Raw genomic sequence first — 21,357 nt, 5'->3', positions numbered from 1 at the left:
CTTTCAATGTTCATATTGATCCCCGTCTTTTCCAATTTAACTAATAATTCCCCATGTGGCACCGTATCAAATGCCTTACTGAAATCTAGGTAAATTAGATCCACTGCGTTTCCTTTGTCTAAAAAATCTGTTACTTTCTCAAAGAAGGAGATCAGGTTGGTTTGGCACGATCTACCTTTTGTAAAACCATGTTGTATTTTGTCCCATTTACCATTGACCTCAATGTACTTAACTACTTTCTCCTTCAAAATTTTTTCCAAGACCTTGCATACTACAGATGTCAAACTAACAGGCCTGTAGTTACCCGGATCACTTTTTTCCCTTTCTTAAAAATAGGAACTATGTTAACAATTCTCCAATCGTATGGTACAACTCCTGAGTTTACAGATTCATTAAAAATTCTTGCTAATGGGCTTGCAATTTCGGGTGCCAATTCCTTTAATATTCTTGGATGAAGATTATCTGGGCCCCCCGATTTAGTCCCATTAAACTGTTCGAGTTTCGCTTCTACCTCAGATGTGGTAATATCTACCTCCATATCCTCATTCCCATTTGTCATGCTACCATTATCCCTAAGATCCTCTTTAGCCTTATTAAAGACTGAGGCAAAGTATTTGTTTAGATATTGGGCCATGCCTAGATTATCCTTGACCTCCACTCCATCCTCAGTGTTTAGCGGTCCCACTTTTTTCTTTCTTTCTTTTCTTCTTATTTATATGGCTATAGAACCTTTTACTATTGGTTTTAATTCCCTTTGCAAGGTCCAACTCTACTTGACTTTTAGTCTGTCTCACTTTATCCCTACGTGTTCTGACCTCAATAAGGTAGCTTTCCTTGGTGACCCCTCCCATCTTCCACTCCCTGTATGCTTTCTGCTGCTTCTTAATCACCTCTCTGAGATGCTTGCTCATCCAGCTTGGTCTACAACTCCTGCCTATGAATTTTTTCCCCTTTCTTGGGATGCAGGCTTCCGATAGCTTCTGCAGCTTTGATTTAAAGTAATCCCAGGTCTCCTCTACCTTTAGATCCATAAGTTCTTCAGTCCAATCCACTTCCCTAACTAATTTCCTTAATTTTTGAAAGTCAGCCCTTTTGAAATCAAAAACCCTAGTTGCAGATTTATTTTTGTTAATCCTTCCGTTCAGTTCGAACTGAATTAGCTCATGATCACTTGAACCAAGATTATCCCCTACAACCATTTCTTCTATGAGGTCCTCACTACTCACCAAAACCAAATCTAAAATGGCATGCCCTTTAGTCGGTTCAGCAACTTGTCTCCATTTTGGATTGGTAAAAGATGTTTTCAGCGATTGCTAAGGCGCTGCAGGTTAAAACTGAATTGCATGGATTCTGCTGCACGTTTGTTTTTGAGCAGGATAGAGGAGGTATACATGCTGTTAGTCATAGATAGGTGTTGGTGAATATGACAGGTGGAGATGCTATGGAGAAGGGAGGAGGGAACATAACTGAATTTCTAGAATTTTAGATATCTACACTGGTGACATTTGCACTTGAACAAAATTAATTTTGCTCACCTTTTTGTTTTGAGTAGAATTTTCTAGATTTCTAAATAAGTGTATATCCATAAAGTGATAGAGAAGTATGGTGGGGAAATATTGGGGAGGATATGGGAGCTCGAGAGCATGCTGCAGGAGGGTAACCAGCTTGGTTTGCTAGCAGAGTCCAAACCCGTCCGACCCCCGAGGTCTGAGCTTGGGTGGCTATCCTGTGTCCCACCCATGTTGCAGCATCTACACTGCTATTTTTTGTGCGCTAGCTTGAGCAGAACTAGTGTGTGTGTCTGTCTACCCTCGCTGGGAGGCATGCTCCCAGCAGCAGTGTAGACATATCCATAGTGGCTATAATTGACCTGGATATGGTTCTAATGATTTTGCGCCCCCTCCCCCCCACTTCATCCCCCTTAAGCTCTGTTCTCAAACAAAACTGTGTGTCACTAGTTACATTCTTCAGAAGGTAGGATGGATTCTCATTAATATTACTCCTTGATCTATTGGTAGAGATTGCTACCAGTAGAAAGCCAGACTTGCACTCTTTCTGAATTGATCGTGGCACCTCCGTATTTTACTCAGTTTCCGCTGGCCAAAGAAGAGAGTCTGAGCTAATAACAGAATGTTTTAATGTTTGATTGTGGAGGCCCTCTCTGTGTTGTGCTGGTTTGCTTTGATTTTACAGCTGCATATTTATTCTGGATTTTTTTAGTTTGTAAGTATAGAAAGTGAACAGGAAATTGGATATTATAACAGGGAATGTGTTCTATCACTCTCCTCCTCATGCCTGTTGTCTCCTTTCTCCTCTGACTCTACGGCATAAAAATATTAAGGGATGTCTTGTGTCATACCTCTCCCTTGGTACTTAGTCCTGGGAGTACAAATGCCTAGTGTTGCACACCATGGATATATCTTTTGCTGTAGCACCTGACTTTCTCTAGCCAGCTGAATCTCATACATCTGGCTAGACTTTACCTTAGGTTTGTTTTTGTGGATGGTGAGTTGCTAAAAACAGACTTTCTAGTAGGATTTTCACAACAGTCACTTTCTAAATTAATCAAGGTGGGTGAGGTCATATCTTTTACTGGATTAACTTCTGTTGGTGGGAGAGTCAAGCTTTTGAGTTTACACGGAAAGCTTGTCTTTCCCACCAACAGAAGCTGGTCCAATAAAATTATATTTTTCATCCCCCTTGTCTCTCTCTAATATCATGGAACCAACATGGCTACAACACTGCATACTTCTGTTGTGTATTTGAATTAAATAATGATTTGAGATTGTAAGTAACAGGTTTAAATGGAGTTATTTAATTAAAGTTTAGTACAGCACTATGCAGAATAGAGAAAGAATAGATACATTACCATCATTGTTGTAAGGTAAAGAGCTGGGCTGCAGGGGTATGTCTACACTGCAATGTAAGCCAGGGTTAGTGGGACTCAAGTCAGCTGACCCTGGGTTAGAGAACCCAGGTCTTGAGCATGTACGTTAATTGTTAATCCTAAATTAGGAATTTTCTAACCAAGTCTCGAACTTGGGGCTATGGCATCTACACTGCAGCGTGCAAACCTGAATCAAACTAACCTTATCCTGGACTCCCTAGCGTCCACACAAGATGTGGCTGTTCTAGCCCTTTGACCGAGGCGCACTGTGGGAATACTTAACTGTCCATCCTGAACATTACAGGAAATTTGAACAGCCCACTAAAACGTCTTGCCAAGGCATCATTTTGCTCAGTGCATTCCCAGCTACCAGAGCCAGCAACATGGAGAAGGCACTTTTTGAAAAGCTGCTCTTGCTTGTGCTTTGACTCCTGTTTCAGGAAATGGGCAGAGCTTCTATGAGGTGCTGGTAGACATTTTGGTGGGTGTTTTCTGACCCACCAAAGGCACCTGACACAGCTTGTGATGCAATAGGAGGCGGCAGCGGAAGAGGAGTATCCAGGCTAGGCAAACTTGAACTAACTGACTGCTTCTCAGTACATTCAGTACAGTCTCTGATGCCCTCTGTGTGGACTGGTGCTTCTGGAGCAGGGCCGCAAGCACAGACTGGTGGAATTACATAGTCATGCAGACCTGGGATGACCAGCAGTGGGTCCAGAACTTTAGCATGAAGAAAGCTACGTTTCTGGAGCATTGGCAGCAGCATAAAGACACATGCATGAGGCCACCCCGCTGGTCCAGAAGTGGATTGTTATAGCTTTCCGGAAGCTGACTACTCCAGACTGCTGCAGGTCCATTGCAAACCAGTTTGGTGTTGGAAAGCTGACTGTAATTAACGTGGTCAATCGGGCATGCGGTTTACCCCAAGGTGGCGGTCGTAAAAGATATTCCTGAAGTCACTGCTGGCTTTGAAAGAATGGGATTTCCAAACTGCACTGAGGCAATTGATGGGACTCATGTGCCCATAGTTTGCCCTCCTCGAGCACATAAACTTCAAAGGGTACTACTCCATTATTATACAGACCCTCATGGACTAGAGAAGGCAATTTATGAACATTAACATGAGTTACAGTGGAAAAGTTCATGATACCAAGGTTTTCCACTAATCAGGAGTCTACATTAATGGACAGGCGGGGACACTATTCCCACCAAATGACATTGTCATAAATGGAGTTACTATCTCCACCGTTATTTGAGGGTACTAGCATACCTCCTTTTGCCTTGGCTTATGAGACCATACCCTGATTTCAGAGGCCCTGGTAAAAGATGGCTTAATTGCACTCTCAGCAGGTGCAGAGTGGTTGTTGAATGTGCTTTTGGCAGATTGAAATCCAGTTCAAGGTGTTTACAGACCCATTTGGATGCCAGTGTCATCGGTGGTGTCGTCTTTATTGTGGCTTGCTGTGTTCTTCACAATCATTGTGAAGCCAGAGGTGAGCCATTTCCCATTGAATGGACCTATTACAATGAAGGGCCCCTAAATCAGTACATTCAGCCAGAAGTATATCTATCAACGCTGAAGCTGAATCCACCCAGGCAACAGAAGTCAGGGGTGCTTTGTGCTCCCACATTATGGACTTGCATGGCCCAGTGGGAGAGGGGGAGTTACTACCATTATAAATGTGCTTGTGGGGTTGGGGGATGATGGTATGGGGGCTCATTGAATGTGGAGTGTTCGAGGAGGGGTGTGGAATTTTAGTGCCATGTGATGTACTTATGAATGACATGACCACTTGTGAAAGGGGGGAAAGGGCAATACATAGCATGGAATGATGTAAAGAAGTGATAGAAATATGAATTGCTATAGATAACTATATTGATGGATATCCTTTGCATACTAATTCCTGATCATGTTTAATTTTATTTTTTTGAAAACACATCATATGATGTGAAGCAGAGAGAGAAATACAGTTGCTTGATGAAACAAAAAGCTTAGAAAAGTACAACATTCTCCCATTCCAAGGCAGGCCAGTTGCCATTACCACACCAAAACACAAATAAGAACAGAACCTTACAGGAAGAAAAAGAAAATAACAACCACGTACAAGATAGAAACTGTGGCATGTCTCTTGACCACCTGTTTCCCTTCTTTCCCCATTTGCTATGCAAGTGGTGCTGTGGGAGGGAGATGGAGGCATCCACAGAGAAGGGGGTCAATATGGAGGGCTGCAAGGGAAAGGTTGCCCTGCCCAGCAACTCAGGGCTTGATAGCATGAGTCACCCAGCCATGGAGTCTTCCAAGTTGCTTCTGGGTTGCAGCACAGGGTAGCGCACAGGGGACTCAGGCTGTTGTGTGGGTGATGTAACAGGAGCTGCCATTCTTGCAGTCATTAGTGGTATGAGCCACTCAAACAGCTCTTTCTGCTAAGCTTTGTCCTCCTCCCTTAGCCACCATTCCCATTCCAGGAGCTGCGAGGCAAGTGCCTGCCCCTGTGCTGAAACCCTGTCCTCAAGCTGTGCAGCCAGCCTCTGTCTTTGCTCTTGTCTTGTGGTATGCCTTTCCTCTAGCTGTAAGTTCCTGTGTCTTTGGTACCAGACCTGCTTGTTGGCCCTCTCCAGAACTTTAACCATAAGTTTATCATGGAAACGCTTCCTCTTGAAATGATCCATGAAGGAATGTTGGCCCAGGCTTCTGTTGTAGTGTGGGCGAGCTGTGGAGGTACTGCAGCCAAATGAGGTCAAGGGGCCCTGAAAGGACAAGGCACAGAGGATTATTGTCTCAAATCGCTCACTGCAGGAACACAGAAAAATTCCTTGTGGAATTTCAAGGACATAAAATGATACTTTAACAAACTGAACTTCACTATATTGTGAGAAGGACACTTAGGAACACAGAAGCTCCCTGGACACAGACTGATTAATCGCAGCAAAGAATTGCAGGCATAATGGTAAGTTAAAAATGCAACGCTGCTTTTTTAATTTTAGAAAATTACAAAACTACTTGGTTTGGGTTTTTTTGGTTGGTGGGAAGGGGGGGAGTCTGCCATCTGTGGTTGTTCTAGGATTTCAGACCTTCCACACTTTGGAGGACATAGCTTTTTTTGTGGTGCCCGACTAGCAAAGGCAGATGTTTTTCCAAGTTGCTGGTTGAAAACCTGTAAGTTTATGCAACGGAAGTATTTAAACGTGTAGTGACTGAGCAGCACATCTATGAGTGGTCTGAGCTGGTCAGCTACTGAGGTGGCCCTGAAAAATATTCCTTTCCCCAAAATGTGACCACCTGTCTGGAGTTCCTGCTTCAGGAAAAGTTTGCAGCTATCAACACACAGGATTGGATCAGAATTCATGAGGGAATCAACAGGATGCTGTGTTACCTTCCACATGGACTGTTATGGCTGCATGCAAACACATACAAATCCACAGCCTTTCTCCTCCCCATTCCCCAGTACATTTCTGGACAAAATTTCAAACTGCAATCATATTTGGGACAAATGATTTTGTTACCTTCATGGACTACCTCTAACTGAAATAGACTAGATTTGTGAATGGAACATTTCCCCAAACACACACATTCACAGACACACAATTCTCTGTTTCTTCTTCAAGTAGTGTCCCTTTGAGTGCTCCACTGTAGGTGTGTCTGCGTCCCTCTGCTGCTGATCAGAGAACTTTGGTAGCAGTGTCCATTGGGCCTGCACATGTGCTGTTTCTCCTCATGCTACACCCGAGGCTAGGCAGAGTGCATGGGCTAACCATCCTCAGTTCCTTCTCAACCTCCCTGGCTAGAAACGGAGCCATTAGGAGTCTGTTAAGGCTATTGTTCTTCTGTTTTCATTTCGCAGTTAGTGTCCCCAATTCTAGTTGTAGTTCTAGTTGTTATTCTTCCATTCATTTTTTTCCTACCCTTTTCCCCACCTTTTTTTGCCCCTGGGGGACCCTTCCCCTTAGCAGGGTATGCCCAGCTCCCTGGGTTTCAAGAAGTGCCACACATGCAGCGAGGCAATCCTGGTCATGAATAAGCCCTCTCGGTGCATCTGCTACCTCGGTGAGGGTCACATAGAGCAAAAGTGTACCCTCTGCCAGTAGCTCCGTCCAAGATCCTTCAAGGACAGAGAGCTCCACCAGAAGATTCTCTTCGTGGAGGCAGTTCTCCGACCTCAGTCTCCTGACAGATGTGAGTCTTCCCCACAACCTTCAATTTCTAAGGGAAGTGGGTTGAATTAGCAGGCTGGGGATTCCTCTCATAAGTCCTCTAAGAAGAGGGCAGGAAGACCGCTAAGTGATCCTCAGGATAGTTGCAAGCAATCTCTATCTCACTCCATATCCTTGGCACCACTGGGACAGAGACCACAGTCTGGCACCCATGTATGACAACTGTTGGCTACTAGTACTTTTGACAAGTCCACAGACAGTATGGGCATGGGCAATGTCTCTTCAGTACCGAGAGATAAGAACAAGCCCAAGAAGACACTCCCAGTATGCGAGTCTACCTTGGTACTGTCAATGGCAGCTCACCAGGCTCTGCAGAGACTGGTACAGACAGGGTCTCCATTTCCCCTGGAACCACCACTGGGATGTTCAGTACTGGTAGAATTCCACCATACCCCAGAGATGTCTGTGCATGGGACGCACCTGAGTCCTTGCCTATCGGTATTGATAGCACGGCATCAAGCCTTTACCAGGTACAGGGATATCCCTTCAGCTAAGCCATGCTCCTCCACTGTCTAGTGAGGGTTCGGACAGTGAGCCAGAGGCAGCAGTCTCACAGAACTCCTCCCAGGCTCCATACAAGACCCACTACCAGCAAGGTCTGAGACAGTACCCCCAAATGGCTTCACCATCACCACAATCTTGGTATGGCCACCCATGGGCATCCCAACCAGATCCTATACCACAATGGCTGTATTGGGACCCTTGGGCGGCAGCCTGCATTATGGGCTCCTAGCCTTGCCTGAGAACCCTCCAGGCATACTCCCTTGGTGACAGCATCTAAGACCTCTGAACCATCTCAGGAGATGGAGGAGGACATAACACCAAAGACCACATCCTCCTTCCAGGAGGAAGCAGTCATGCCTCCCCCACCATCTCTGGTAGATGACTTCTGCCTTTTCTGGGAGCTGGCAAAGAGCATGGTGGACACCCTCTACATAGTACTAGAGGCGGTAAAGGATACGCACCATCAGCTCCTGGATATCCGCCACTCTTCCTCCTCATCGACGATTACCCTCCCAATCGATGAGGCCATTTTAGACCTGGCCAAAACAGTGGCAAATCCTGGCATCGGTGGCACCAACTTGCAAGCGGGCAGATGATAAAAATTATGTCCCTGCAAATGAATCAGAGTTCCTTTTTTCCCACCCAACACCCAGTTCCATTCTGGTGGACGCAATCAATTCCCACGGATGGCAACACCAGTCCAGGGCTACACCCTATGGCAGAGACTGGAAGTGCCTTGATCTCTTTGGCAGGAAGACATATTCGTCGGCCACCTTACAGTTTCATATTGCCAATTAGCTCACGGCCAAATATGACTATACAAATTACAACAAACTCAATTATTTTATTGACAAACTGCCGGAGGTGCTTTAGGAATCCTTCAAGACCGTCATACAGAAGGGGCAATTAGTAGCAAAAATATCGCTGTAATTGGCCCTTGATGCCACTGACATGGTACCTAGGTCCATCTCCATGGTGATGGTGATGTGACGGGTGTTATAGCTCCATTTGTTGGGATTCCTGAAAGAGGTGCAGTCCACGGTGGAAGATCTTCCTTTTTAGTACACAAAGCTCTTCGCTGAAAAGACTGATGCCTCCCTATATACTCTAAAGGATTCCAGGGCTACCCTCTGGTGACTGGGAATCTATAGACTGGGGTAAAAGAGATGTTTTAGTCCCCAGTCTCAGCGCAGACCTTACATGGCTCAATATCAACCTCAGCACCATTATGAACTGCAAATTGAGAAAGGGAAGTTCCTGAAGCGCAAACTGTCTGGTCTGCAAACCTCGTCCCAATCCACTGCTGTAAATGCCACTTTTGACAGGCAGGTTGAGGCGCTGTGAGACCACTCTCCACAACTGCAGTCAACCATGGTTGTATACCCATTTGGCCACCGATTCACAGTGTTCCACCATGCCTGGAAACGCATAATGTCGGACCAATGGGTTATAGAGATTGTCTGTCTGATCCGGGCACCCCATCCATTTGACCTCCATACCCCCTCTGATATACCCTTCCTCATCCTTCAGGGACCCTTCTCATAAGAGTTCACTACGACAGGAGATAGATCATCTTCTCCAGTTAGGAGCCATAGAACCACTATCTCAGCATCTACAAGGTAAGGGGTTCTACTGTCGTTACTTCCTAATACCTAAACTAAAGGGAGGTTGGAGACCCATATTGGACCTCATAGCTCTCAACAATTTGTCAAGGCTCAGAAGTTCAAGATGGTCACCTCATTGGCGATCATTCCAACACTGGAACAGGGAGACTGTTTTTCGGCCCTTAACGTCCAGGATGCCTGCTTTCACATCTCGATCTTACTTGCTCGCAGGCAATTTCTCAGGTTCACTCTGGGAAACTACCATTACCAATACAGAGTCCTCCCCTTCGGACTATCATTGGTCCCAAGAGTATTTTCCAAACTTCTCTCAGTGGTAGCTGCTAACTTACGTTCACAAGGGATAAGGATTTACCCATATCTGGACAACTGTCTCCTCAGAGCCTGATCTCTCCAAGAAGCCCACAAAGCCACCAACACTATGATACCTTGTACTTGTTACAGAACTGGGTTTACAGATCAATACCCAGAAGTCAACCCTCACTCCAGTGCAATGCCTGGCATTCCTAAGGGTTGACCTAGATGCCATAGAGGCCAAAGCCCTCCTACTTCAACGCAGGTTTCTATCCTTTGTTTTGCTCATAGATACTGTTCAATACAGTCCACAGATACCAGCCAGACTTTGCCTTGAACTCTTGGGGCACATGTCAACAGGCATGGTGGTGATACCACACACTAGACTCCACATGCGATACCTCCAACTATGGTTCTGTTTGGTTTAGAGAACAGAGACAGGCTGGACAAACCCCTGTTACTACCCACCAGGATCAAAAACTCCTTTAACTGGTGGAAGGTCCCAGCCAGTGTGTGCAAACGGATCCCCTTCTCGCACACATCACCATCATTGCTCCTTACCAATTGGGTGGGGTGTGCATTTAAATGGTCTCATGACGCAAGGCAAATGGTTGCCTACAGAGATGTCTCTCCACATTGGTCTCCTTGAACTGAGAGCAGTCAGGAACACCTGCATCCATTTCCTCCTGCTGATCGCAGAATCTCACATACAAAGATCCTAATGGACAACATAGCCTGCATGTACTACATCAACTGGCAAGGGAGGAGGGGGGGCAGTCTCCCTCTCTATGCGCAGAGGCAATGAGATTATGGAACTGATGCGTCTCCCACAATGTAACTCTGTCTACGGCTTACCTCCCGGGAAAATAGACCTCAACAACTGACCATCTCAGTCTCAAATTCTCACATGATCACGAGTGGGAGATACACCTATCAGTACTCCATGACTTATTCACATGATAGGGAATGCTGTCCACAGCCCTGTTTGCCACTTACCAGAACAAGAAATGTCCACACTACTGCTCCAGGGTGGGGATGGGGCAGCACTCTCTGGGCAATGCCCTTCTACTCCCGTTGGACAAAGACTTTCTTTACACCTTTCCTGTGTTTTCTCTACTACTGAAGATCCTGCTAAAAATAAAAAGGGATGCAGCTAACATCATCCTGATTGCTCCTAGTTGGCCAAGACAGATCTGGTACTCTTACCTAGCACAGCTCGCGATGTGCATGCCGATCTCTCTCCCAACCTTTCTGCACCTCCTCTCACAGGACAAAGGGCATATCCTGCATCCCAATTTAGGGATTCTCTGCCTCAAAGCATGGTTCCTGCTTGGCTCCAACACCTAGAGAGCTCCTGCTCAAGGGAGATACCAGAGTTTGTATTGTACAGTAGAAAGTCCTACACATGACAGACTTACCTGCAGAAGTGCTCCAGGTTTCAGATTTGGTGCATGTCCCAACAAATCTCCCCAACATCTGTGAATCTTCCATACATCCTAGATTATGCTCTGATCCGTATAAAGTCAGGATTATCCATAAACTCTCTTAGGGTCCATCTAGCAGCTATTACAGCCTTTCACCAACTTCTAGAGGGGTATTCAGTGCTGTCACACCCAACCACTAAAAAGTTCCTTAAGGGTATAATAAAGCTTTTCCCTCAACCTTGACTTTCTACCCCATGTGGGATCTAAACCTGGTACTGAAAGGGCTGACTAGGCCCCCCTTCAAACCCATAGCCACTTACATACCTATTAGTGAAAATGGCATTCCTGATAGCAATTACCTTGAAGAATAGAAGAGAAAGCAGTTGTGTATGGGGGATCCCCCATACACAGTATTTTTTCCAGACAAGGTTACACTCAGACCATATCCAAAATTCATCCCGAAGGTAACCTCCCCGTTTCACATGAATCAGATTGATTCACCTTGCAATCTTCTACTTCAAGCCTCACCAAGACAATAGGGAGGCTATACTACATCCTAGATGTTAGGAGAGCCCTGTCCTTCTACCTTGATAGGACAAATGCCTTTGGAAAGTCCTCTAGACTTTTCCTCTCTCTATGGCGGAAAGATCCACGGGCTCAGCAATATCTGCCCAAAGACTCTCTAAGTGGGTCTCGAATTGTATCCGACAGTCCTATCAAATTTGTAACATGACCCCTCCGGAGTCCATCCATACACACTCCACAAGACTGATCTCCTCATCTCTTGCCACCTTCAAGAATGTCCCTGTCTCAGAGATCTGTAGAGTGGTGACATGGGCGTCAGACCACACTTTCTCAGAACACTACGTGATCGCTGGGGACTCCGCCTCTGATGCCATCTTTGGCTCCACAGTACTTTCAACTGATCCAACTCTGAAGTCCCAGCCCTCCAGAAGGGGTACTGCTTGGGGGTCACGTACAGTGGAGCACCCACAGGGACACAAATTGAAGAAGTTGTTACCTTGTGCAGTAATGATGGTTCTTCGAGATGATGTGTGGCCCTATGGGTGCTCTACAACCCTCCCTCCTCCCCTCTACTTCAGAGTTCTTGTCTATGACTCTGCAGTAGAGAAGGAACTGAGGAGGGTTAGCCTGTGTGCATTGACTAGCCTCATGGCACAGCACGAGGAGAGACCGCAGATGTCGGGGCCCAACAGACACTGCTACCAAAGTTCTCCGATCAGCAGCTCAGGGATGAATATGCACCTACGGTGGAACATCCATAGGGGCACACATCTCGAAGAACCATAGTTACTGCACAAGGTGAGTAACTTCTTCTTTCAGTAACTTATGTCTCAACAGACCATAGAATGGTTACAGAATGGCATACATACAGGCATGGCAATGTAAGGCTATTATTTTTAAGAAACAGGAATGGTCCTAGCAAAACAAATCTCTGGTTTTTCTGTAAACTATACACTTAAAAGATATTCTTTACTGTTTACATGTCCTGCTCACCTTTTTGAGCTCCATGTGGTGGTGTTGAGGGGAACTATGCTGCTGGCATACACTCCGCCATTAACAAATACACACTGCTAACTGGGGCTTCTCCTAACTTTTGCACTGGTTCCTGGAGCAGAAATTCCTTCTATTATTGTGTTGTTAAACGTTAAAATGGAACCCAAAACGTAGTGGACTTAAGATCAGTTTCTATCTTGTCTGCGTCTGCTGCAGGCTCCGCAGTGGGCTGTCCTTTGGGGGTGCATCAGCTCTTCCTAGTATGGACCCAGAATGTGCTGCTCCTGCTCCAAAACCTGCTCTGGAACCAGTTTCAGCAACAGAGTGACTTCAGTGTCCCCATTCAGTGACTGCTGTTTTCTCCCATTAGTCCCCATGCTGGATTCTGGAGCCAGCAGGGCACCATCCTGGCTGACTAGGTCATTGTGCATCAGGGTTGGCTCTGTGCTGGGCACAGTGCCCAGCACCCAGTCAAACTCCTCATAATACGGACATGATGTTGGCAAGTTTCCTGGGGTGTGGTTCTGGTGTCTAGTTTTCTGGTACTTACTCTTGAGCTACTTAATCTGCTCCTTGCACTGGTCACTGGTTTGGTAAATTTGCAAAGCTACCAGCTTCTTCACTATTTGTTAGTATTTGTTAGTTGTGACTATTTGTGTGACAAATTGTGACAAGTTGTGACAAATAGTCACTATTTGTTAGTTGTGTGGTCATTCCTAGTACTCTTACTAAAGTCCACAGTTTTCCTGGCTTTGCACCAGAGATTTACCAATTCCTGTGACCTTGAAGCAGTTTGATTCACAAAAGAGATGTTCTGTTCAGTCTGCATTGCAAACACAGAATGCTCTCTGGTGTATTTGCAACTCAGTGGTCAGAAAGATTAACATTGACTCACTGAGCTGCTGCAGTATGCTAAGGGTGGTGGCTTCTCTTTTCAATAGAGGAGATTCAAGATCCTTGGAATAGAGAGGACAAAGGATGTTGGCCCGTGGGATTGTGGGATACTTTTTGGAGGACTCCCAGGACCTGAGTCAAGCAAGGCTATGTCTACACTACAAAACAATAGGGCTTGAACCCTGGATCAAGGCCTGACCTGGTCTCAGATCCTGCAACCCCACAAGGTACTGGGACTCTGGGTCGAAGCCCTGAGTTAGCATGATTTATGTGTGGATAGAAGTGGCGGATAGGCTTGAGCTTGAGTCTGAGCTTGGGCTTACACTGGAGTGTAGACGTACCCTGTGTTTTTCTTATCTGTTACTGGTGGGATGCCACAGTTTGCACTCTCTCACCTAATTTTTAAAATCCTCTGCCTTTTTATAGGGTCTGAGACAAAAACGTGTTTTTGGAGGGAAAAATACTTTTTCATGATTAATTTTACTATGTGTCTTGTTTTGACGTTTTCATTTTACTTAATTTCTTATGGATTTTTTGGTGGTATCTTTAGGTTACATGAGTGATAAGATAAGGGGAGGTCTAATCCGGACATTATTACTTTTTCATTTCTTATGGAACTCATCTGTACTAGCAATTTTTTTATTGACTCTGTTCTTTATAGAAAAATCTGCTATAACAATATCACCCAGTTTTGTTTATACTTTTGTGTACACTTTTAGTAGTTTGAGGGTTTTTTCTGCAGGACACCTGGATTCTTAAAGATATGAAAATGCTGAGGATAACTAGATGCAGCTCAACACTCAATCATATGAAATTCCTAAATATAGGTCACTTACAGGTTAAAAACCAATTAGAATTCAAACACACACTTTGGTAATGCTATAAAGATTTTGGAAGAATAGTTCATATTTAAATTAATATGCAAGAAAAAAAGAAACTAAAAGGGTTAATATTTATTAACAGGTATTAGACTTCCTAAGTTGTCAGAGGAATTTTCTAGTTTCTCTACCATTCTAGGGTTAGGCTTCAGGAATTTCGGCTTTCCTTTTCAGCCTCTGATCAAATATCTATCTACTGTCCTGATTTTGGTTTATTGATCCAGAGATTATATGTTTCAGGTAGGGAACATATCTTATACCACTATTTAATAAATTGTAATAGACTTCATTGGCACTCTGTACCAAAAAAAAGAGAGTTAATCTAGCATATATGCACGATTCAAAGTATTTTTTAGCCAGATGGCAGTATGCTGCTTTGAAAAATTCATCTTCATCCTTACAAATTTTTCTGCAGTAGTTCATAGTACAGTAAAAGCTGTTTTATCCGACATGTTGGGAGAATGGGGGGTAGAAAATGCTGGTTAACTAAGAGGGAGTTTGGGTGCAGGAGGGGGCTCAGGGCAGCGGCTTGGGGTACTGGATCTGGGGGCTGCTCCCCTCAGGTGGCTCCCTGCAAGCGTGACCTCTCCTGGCTGCTCCTAAGGGGAGGCATGGCAAACAGCTCTGTGCGCTGCCTCCTTCCACTGGCACTGCCCCCGCAGCTCCCATTGGCTAATTGGAGCTGCGTTGCTAGCGCTGGGGGCGAGGTGGGGGCAGTGCATGGAACTGCCTGCCACATCTCCGCATAGGAGCAGCCAGGACAGGTTGCTGCTTGCGGGGAGCCACCCGAGGTAAGCGGCCCCTGGATCCTGCACCCTCTCCCATGCCTCAAACACCCTCTCGCAGCCAAACTCCCTCTGAGTGCTCGCACTCCACACTCCCTCCCATGCTCCAATCCACTTCTGGCCCTGTGACAGCTGGACTATAAACCAGAATTTCAATGAAGATCAGAAATGCTGGTTTATAGAGCTTTCCCACTGAAGTGCCGGTTAAAACCGCTTTTACTATATATAATAAGGGTAATGAGTACTATTTAAGTTTTCCCTAATAGTTCCTCTAATTACTGACTGACTACATGCATGTTAAAACCTTTCAGTTACTAGTAGAAAACATCAGAGGCACAGCCTCTGAAATCTTCCTTTACGTCAGTGGTGCCCAAACTTTTCCCGTCACACCCCTGTTTACCAGTAATGGAATCTGTCCAATCCCCCTCCCCCATTACTGCACAATTGGCTCAGCAGAGGAGCTTGGGCTGAAGGCAGAGCTAGGGGCTGAACTGAGGATGGGGGTGGAGCTGAGGCAGGGCTGGCCTGCGGGTGGAGAGGGACTGAGGGTAGAGCTGGCCTGGGGGCAGAGTGGAGCTGCGGCTGGGGCCAGAGGTGGGCTGGGGCGGAGTGGAGCTGGGGCCAGAGCTGTGGCTGGGGGCAGAGCAGAGCTGCAGCTGGGGGCGGAGTGGGGCTCAGTGGTCCCCCCATCTCGCCCCCCGTGGGGGCTGGCCTTGGCCCTGATGTGTCCCCCCTACAGTTTGGGGACCACTGCTTTATGCAAATAAATGCTGTGACTTCCTACAGCTGAGCTGATTTTCAGATTCTAATTGTAATAGCTATTTTCTGTTCAAGCCATAGTGCTTTTTCCTCAGTAGATTCTCAGTAAAAGTCTTTGGCTGTAGTTAACTGGAGATACCTGTTCCTGTAAGATATATTTTTTTTTTTTTTTTTTTTTTGTGCATGAGATAAATAGACTTCCAACATATTTCCTCTTCCAGAGACCAGGCCCATTTGTACAGACAAAATCTCTGGAAAGAGAAGGCAGGGGAAGGGAGACTTCAGCAATCACTGGGAAATTTAAATATTTTGCAGAGAGATTCAAGTAGTAGTCTTTTTTTTTTTAGCAGTGTCTAGTTCTGTTCATCTCCCATAGGTATCTCTAACTCGGCTCTTCAATGCAAGAAAGAGACCATTGGTTTAGGGAACATTTTTTCTTTAAGTGCCGCTTCAAAACACTTACGCCTTGTCCAAATTGGCCAGGCAAGTGGTTAACTTTAACTGGTTTCCACCTTTTTATCAGCAGTTCTCTAGCATTATTTTATTGTTGGTATAGATGGGCCATATTTCTCACTTTCTTTATTGGGGTCATATTTCTCATTTGCTTTATTATGCTACGACTGGATTCTAACCAAGTGCTCGATACTTATTTTTGTACAAGTGTCAGAAAACCTTACATCAAATTTTGACTGGGTGCTAATTTCCTGTTCTGTTTTGTACTCCTACATGATTCTAAGTGTGGTTTTTTTCATCCTCACTTTCATTCTGTGTCTCTGTATTTACAGACCCTATATAACCCAAGAGGCTTTTAGTTTTAAACTCAGGCATCAACATTTGCTGAATAACCAAATCTAGTGATTCTGAAGATTGCAGATCAATTTCATTTTCCCTCAGAATGCAATTGGAGTTATCTTAAAGCAGAGAATAGCATTGAATACCTGTGGGTAAATAAACAGATATTCATTTTCTTCTGAGAAGATGTCAAAAATATATCATCTTATAGAACAGTGATATAACTTCATAGTGTTCTGTTTTTTCCCTATTTTGTACAATCAGCTGTGAACATCTAATTATAAGAATGGAATTATTTTTGTTTAATGTAAATTTCAAATATAGCAAAACAAAAACACTTAGGGGGAAAATAAAGCAGAAATATTTTAGAGTTGGGAACAGTGACTCTCATAAAGGCAGAAAAGAAAAAAAACGTGAAGGAAAAGTAATAGCTGCCATTTAAAAACCATGTAGTCGCTAATAAATATTCTTGAGACATAAGGTAGGTAAGGTAATATCTTTTATTGGAGAAACTTCTCTTAGTGAGAGAGACCAGGTTTCGAGTCACAGCTCTTCTTCAGGTCTGGGAAATGTTGCACAGAAAAATTATAAAAGAGAAAAAGACCCTTTTACTTCTGGGTGAACACTTTTCACAAAGTGATTACTCTATATCTGACTTCTCAGTCATCATCCTCAAAGGAGAACTGCACAGTGCCTTCAAAAAACAAGCCTAAGAGCTTAAGTTCATAACTTTGCTAGACCCTAAAAATCGTGGACAGAACAGAGACGCTGGAGTTATGGCTTTTTACAATGGTCTATAACCCATTAAACCAACCCTCTCTGCTTCTTTTTTTGTGTGCTTCCTCCCCTGTGACTGGAGAGGTATTATCTGGCTATTTCACCTGAAATGGTCCCTCTAAATATGTTTACTTATGCTAAACATTCTTTTCACCTTTGTATTTAGTTGTGACACTCTGAGTACATTTCCCAGACCTGAAGAAGAACTCTCTGTAAGCTTGAAAGCATGTATCTCTCTCCAAGAGAAATTTGGGCCAATAAAATGATCTCCCCAGGTTTCTCTAATATCCTGGGACCAACAAAGCCATGACAACATAGCCTACAATACATATTCTTGTCAACTTGCATCCTTCCTCACCACAGCAGATGAAATAAGGGATAGTTAAGTATGATATAATTAAAAGGAACGTTTTAAGACAACATAAATTGGGAGTGGTTAATGTGCCTCTTCAATGTTGCGTGGAGGGCTGGTGCAGTACCTTTGGACTGGCAAACTGGGCTGGTGGTCCCAATCTTTAAGGAAGGATACCAGAGGGTGTGTTCCAACTATAGGGGGATCACACTCCTCAGTCTCCTCGGCAAAGCCTATGCCAGGGTGCTTGAGAGGAGGTTACGCCCATTAGTTGAACATTGGATTCAGGAGGAACAATGTGGATTCTGTCCTGGCCATGGAACAACTGACCAGCTCTTTGCTTTCTCGCAGATACTCAAGGGATCGTGGGAGTTTGCTAATCCAGTCTACCTTTGTTTTGTAGACCTGGAGAAGTCATATGACTACATTCCCTTTGATGTCTTGTGGGAAGTGCTGCCGGGAGTATAAGGTGCTGGTGCCGCTTTTGCATGCTATCCGGTCCCTCTGTTCTCGGAGTGAGAGTTGTGTTCATATTCTTGGCATTAAGTTGAGTTCGTTCATGGTGAGTGACCGATTTCGCCAAAGGTGTGTCTTGTCCCCACGCCTGTTCATAATTTTCATGGCCAGGATAGCAGGGCGCAGCCGAGCTGTGGAGTGCCTCCGGTACGAGGACTCGGAGTTAGCATCTCTGCTGTTTGCAGATTATGATGTCCTTCTTGCTTCTTCAGACTGTGCTCTGTGATGCACACTTGAATGTTTTTCTGCTGAGTGTGAAGCGGCTGGGATGAGAATCAGCACCTCCAAATCAGAGGTCATGGGCCCTCTCCTGGAATAAAATGGACTGCTGTCTCTAGGTGCAGGGGGAGCTGCTACATTTAGTGGAAGAGTTCAAATATCTAGGGGTCTTGTTCATGAGTGATGGCAAGTGGGAGCGTGTGATCAACTGGCGGATTGGTGCAGTGGCGGCAGTGATGCGGGCGCTGTACTGATCCGTGGTGGTGAAGCGGGAGCTGAGTTCTTGGACAAAGCTCTCCATTTACAGGTCGCTTTACATCCCGATCCTCACCTGTGGTCATTAACTTTGGGCAATGACTGAAAGGATGAGATCGCAGGTACAAGCGCAGAAATGAAGTTTCTCTGTAGGGTGACTGGGCTTACTCTCTGAGACAGGGTGAGGAGCTCGACTATTTGGGATGGCCTTGGAGTAGAGCCACTACTCCTCCGGATCAAGAGAAGTTGGTTGAGGTGGTTTGGGCACCTGTTAAGGATGCCCCTGGGAGGCTTCCGTTGGAACTTTGCTAGGCACGTTTCACTGGGTGGAGGCCCCAAGGCCGACTCAGGATGTACTGGAGGGATTATATCTCCTCGCTGGCCTGGGAATAGTGGGGAATCCCCCAGGAGGAGCTGGAACATATTGCAGCGGAAAAGGAGGTCTGGTCCTCTCTATTCTCCATGCTGCCACCGCGACCCTCACTGGGAAAAAGGCATAAAGGAAGAAGATGATGATAAATTGAGGGAAGTTTCAGATTCATGGAGCAACAAAAATAGTGACTCTCCAGCTGTGGATGGTGTGGAGAGAGAGAAGGAAATGAGAGAAGAGGCCCTCACAAAAGAGGAACAGAATTTGATGGAACATCTCCATACAGACATTTGAAATCCAGAAAACCGTTTTGATTTTCTTTGGAGGTGGATTATGATGCCATTTATGGTTGAGGAGAGGCGATATAACTCTATTCTCCAAAGCTAAAGAGTAGTCAGTGACTTCATTTTAGACCTCATGCAAGAAAGTGGGAATTTATTGATGTTAGGCCATAAAAAGGGAATGTCAGTCATCAAAGTGGGGACACAAGATAGTTTTACTCTCAATTTGATGTCAGTTCTGTTTGTCTGGATGTAATATGATAACTTGAATGCTGCATCCGAGCAGTTCCAAAATTTCAGGGAATGTTCCAGCTGTATTTAAAGCATACAGAAAGAGTGCATCAAAGATTGGGTAAGATGGATTCTAGTATTGTTGTAGCATCATATGGAGGAAATGTGAGCAAGCATTTTATAGTCATTACAACATAGGGGTAGGTCTCTCTTATGTTCAGATATGGGCAGCCATGTTGCTGCTAATTACTCATACAATTTACTTTATGCAGCTGAGTAGTCCCACTGATTACTCATGTTCATAAAGTCATTCGTGTCTAAATGTTTGCAGGACTGGGGCCTTGGCTGGAAAAGTCACCTCATTAACTTAAGTAAGTCACTTGGGTAGAGAACTTCAGAGACACAAACAGGAGACAGGTGCCTAACACCCATTCAGAATGGGAACCTAACTCACTTTTATTACTTTTATTGAAGATCTCCCTCCTTGGTATTCAATGTGCTTGTCAACACAATTGTAAAACTGGATAAAAGACGGACATCTCCAGAAATCAGATGTTGTCTCTGAGGAGGAGTTTTATGTAAATAAAGTACTAAAATAAAATACAAGTATAAGTAACCCTATATTTTCTATTGTGTTTTAGGGTGCCAAATTTGGACATCCAGTTGGATTAGCCCTGGCTCCCCAACGTTCCTCTGTTCGGAGATCATTTGGAAGATCTAAGCGATTTAGCATTACTCGTTCACTGGATGATCTTGAGGTAACTAAGCTTTACATAAAACATTACATTATATTAAACTTTTAAATGATTCCTGGGGAGTGATATTTTAGTAATTTTGCCAATGATACAGGATCTGTGGAAGCAACAAATATAGTGCTGAGAGCTGCCTAACTACTATGGAACAGATGCTCAATCAGCAAGGGGAGCTAGAGGGAGAGGAGGTTGAAGGAGGCTTCATTCCTTTCTCTCTTATAGTGCTGTCTCCCCAAAGGCTGCTCCATGGTGGGGTGAGGGGAGAGAAAGATGGGACACCAACTAATCTACCTGTCTCTTCCAATTTGGAAGTAAGAAAGGTACTTCAGAGGTGGGAGAAAAAAGACCGAGACGCAGAGCCCTTGGCATGGGGGGAGGAAGGAATGAGAAGGAACACAAAGCCCCTGGCATTAAGGGAAGAATGGGGGATCCTGGTTTGGGGGCAAGGAAATTGGGAGAGCACATGGTTCCCCAGCATGGGTGCAGGAAGGAGGAGGAATTGGGGCACATGAAGCCCCAGGCATGGGTGGGGAATTGGGGGTGCGCAAATGGAGCCTTGAGCATGGGGGTGAGAAAAAAGGGGAATCAGGAAATGGAGGGATGCAATGAGTGCTCAGCCTACAGAAGCCATGAACTGTGTGACCCTATAGTCCAATTATTCATTACTTTTTCTCTCTCCCCAAATATCTCAAATATTTTGAAGAAAGAAAAAAGCAAATATTCCTTATTGAGAACATATCTATATCCCAGTCTGAAGTTTTAAAAGAATGTGATTTTTGTTTTAACCATATACTTAGAAGTTTAAAATGGTAGGCTGTCCTTTAAACATCAAAGCAAAATAATCTGAGTGGAGACCCAGTGTGAGAAATATTAGCCCAGGCAGTAATTTGAAAAATGTCATAAGTAAACGGAAAAAAAAAGTGTTTGGAATGGACCTGTCCAGTTCTAAATATAGTAGCATTACTGCAGCACTATAATTCAGTATTATAATCGCCAAACAACCATTGTTTCTAATAAAGTAGAACAGAATATAGT

The 21,357-nt window shown here is 44.7% G+C and overlaps 1 protein-coding gene across 2 annotated transcripts in view; it reads left to right on the top strand.

Moving 5' to 3' along the window:
- The window catches only part of RGS12 (regulator of G protein signaling 12), a 191,392-nt gene that overhangs the window by 36,348 nt on the left and 133,687 nt on the right, over nucleotides 1-21,357 (top strand). For both annotated transcript variants that reach the window (XM_074951772.1, XM_074951773.1), the window contains one exon: nucleotides 20,212-20,328. In XM_074951772.1, coding sequence (XP_074807873.1) covers nucleotides 20,212-20,328 — 117 coding nt within the window. The remainder of the gene's footprint in view (nucleotides 1-20,211; nucleotides 20,329-21,357) is intronic.

Source organism: Natator depressus, chromosome 4 (assembly GCF_965152275.1).
Source record: "Natator depressus isolate rNatDep1 chromosome 4, rNatDep2.hap1, whole genome shotgun sequence".
In the NCBI taxonomy this organism is placed as follows: domain Eukaryota; kingdom Metazoa; phylum Chordata; order Testudines; family Cheloniidae; genus Natator; species Natator depressus.
The sequence above is the reverse complement of the archived record's forward strand: the minus strand, read 5'-3'. Positions and strand labels throughout refer to the sequence as shown.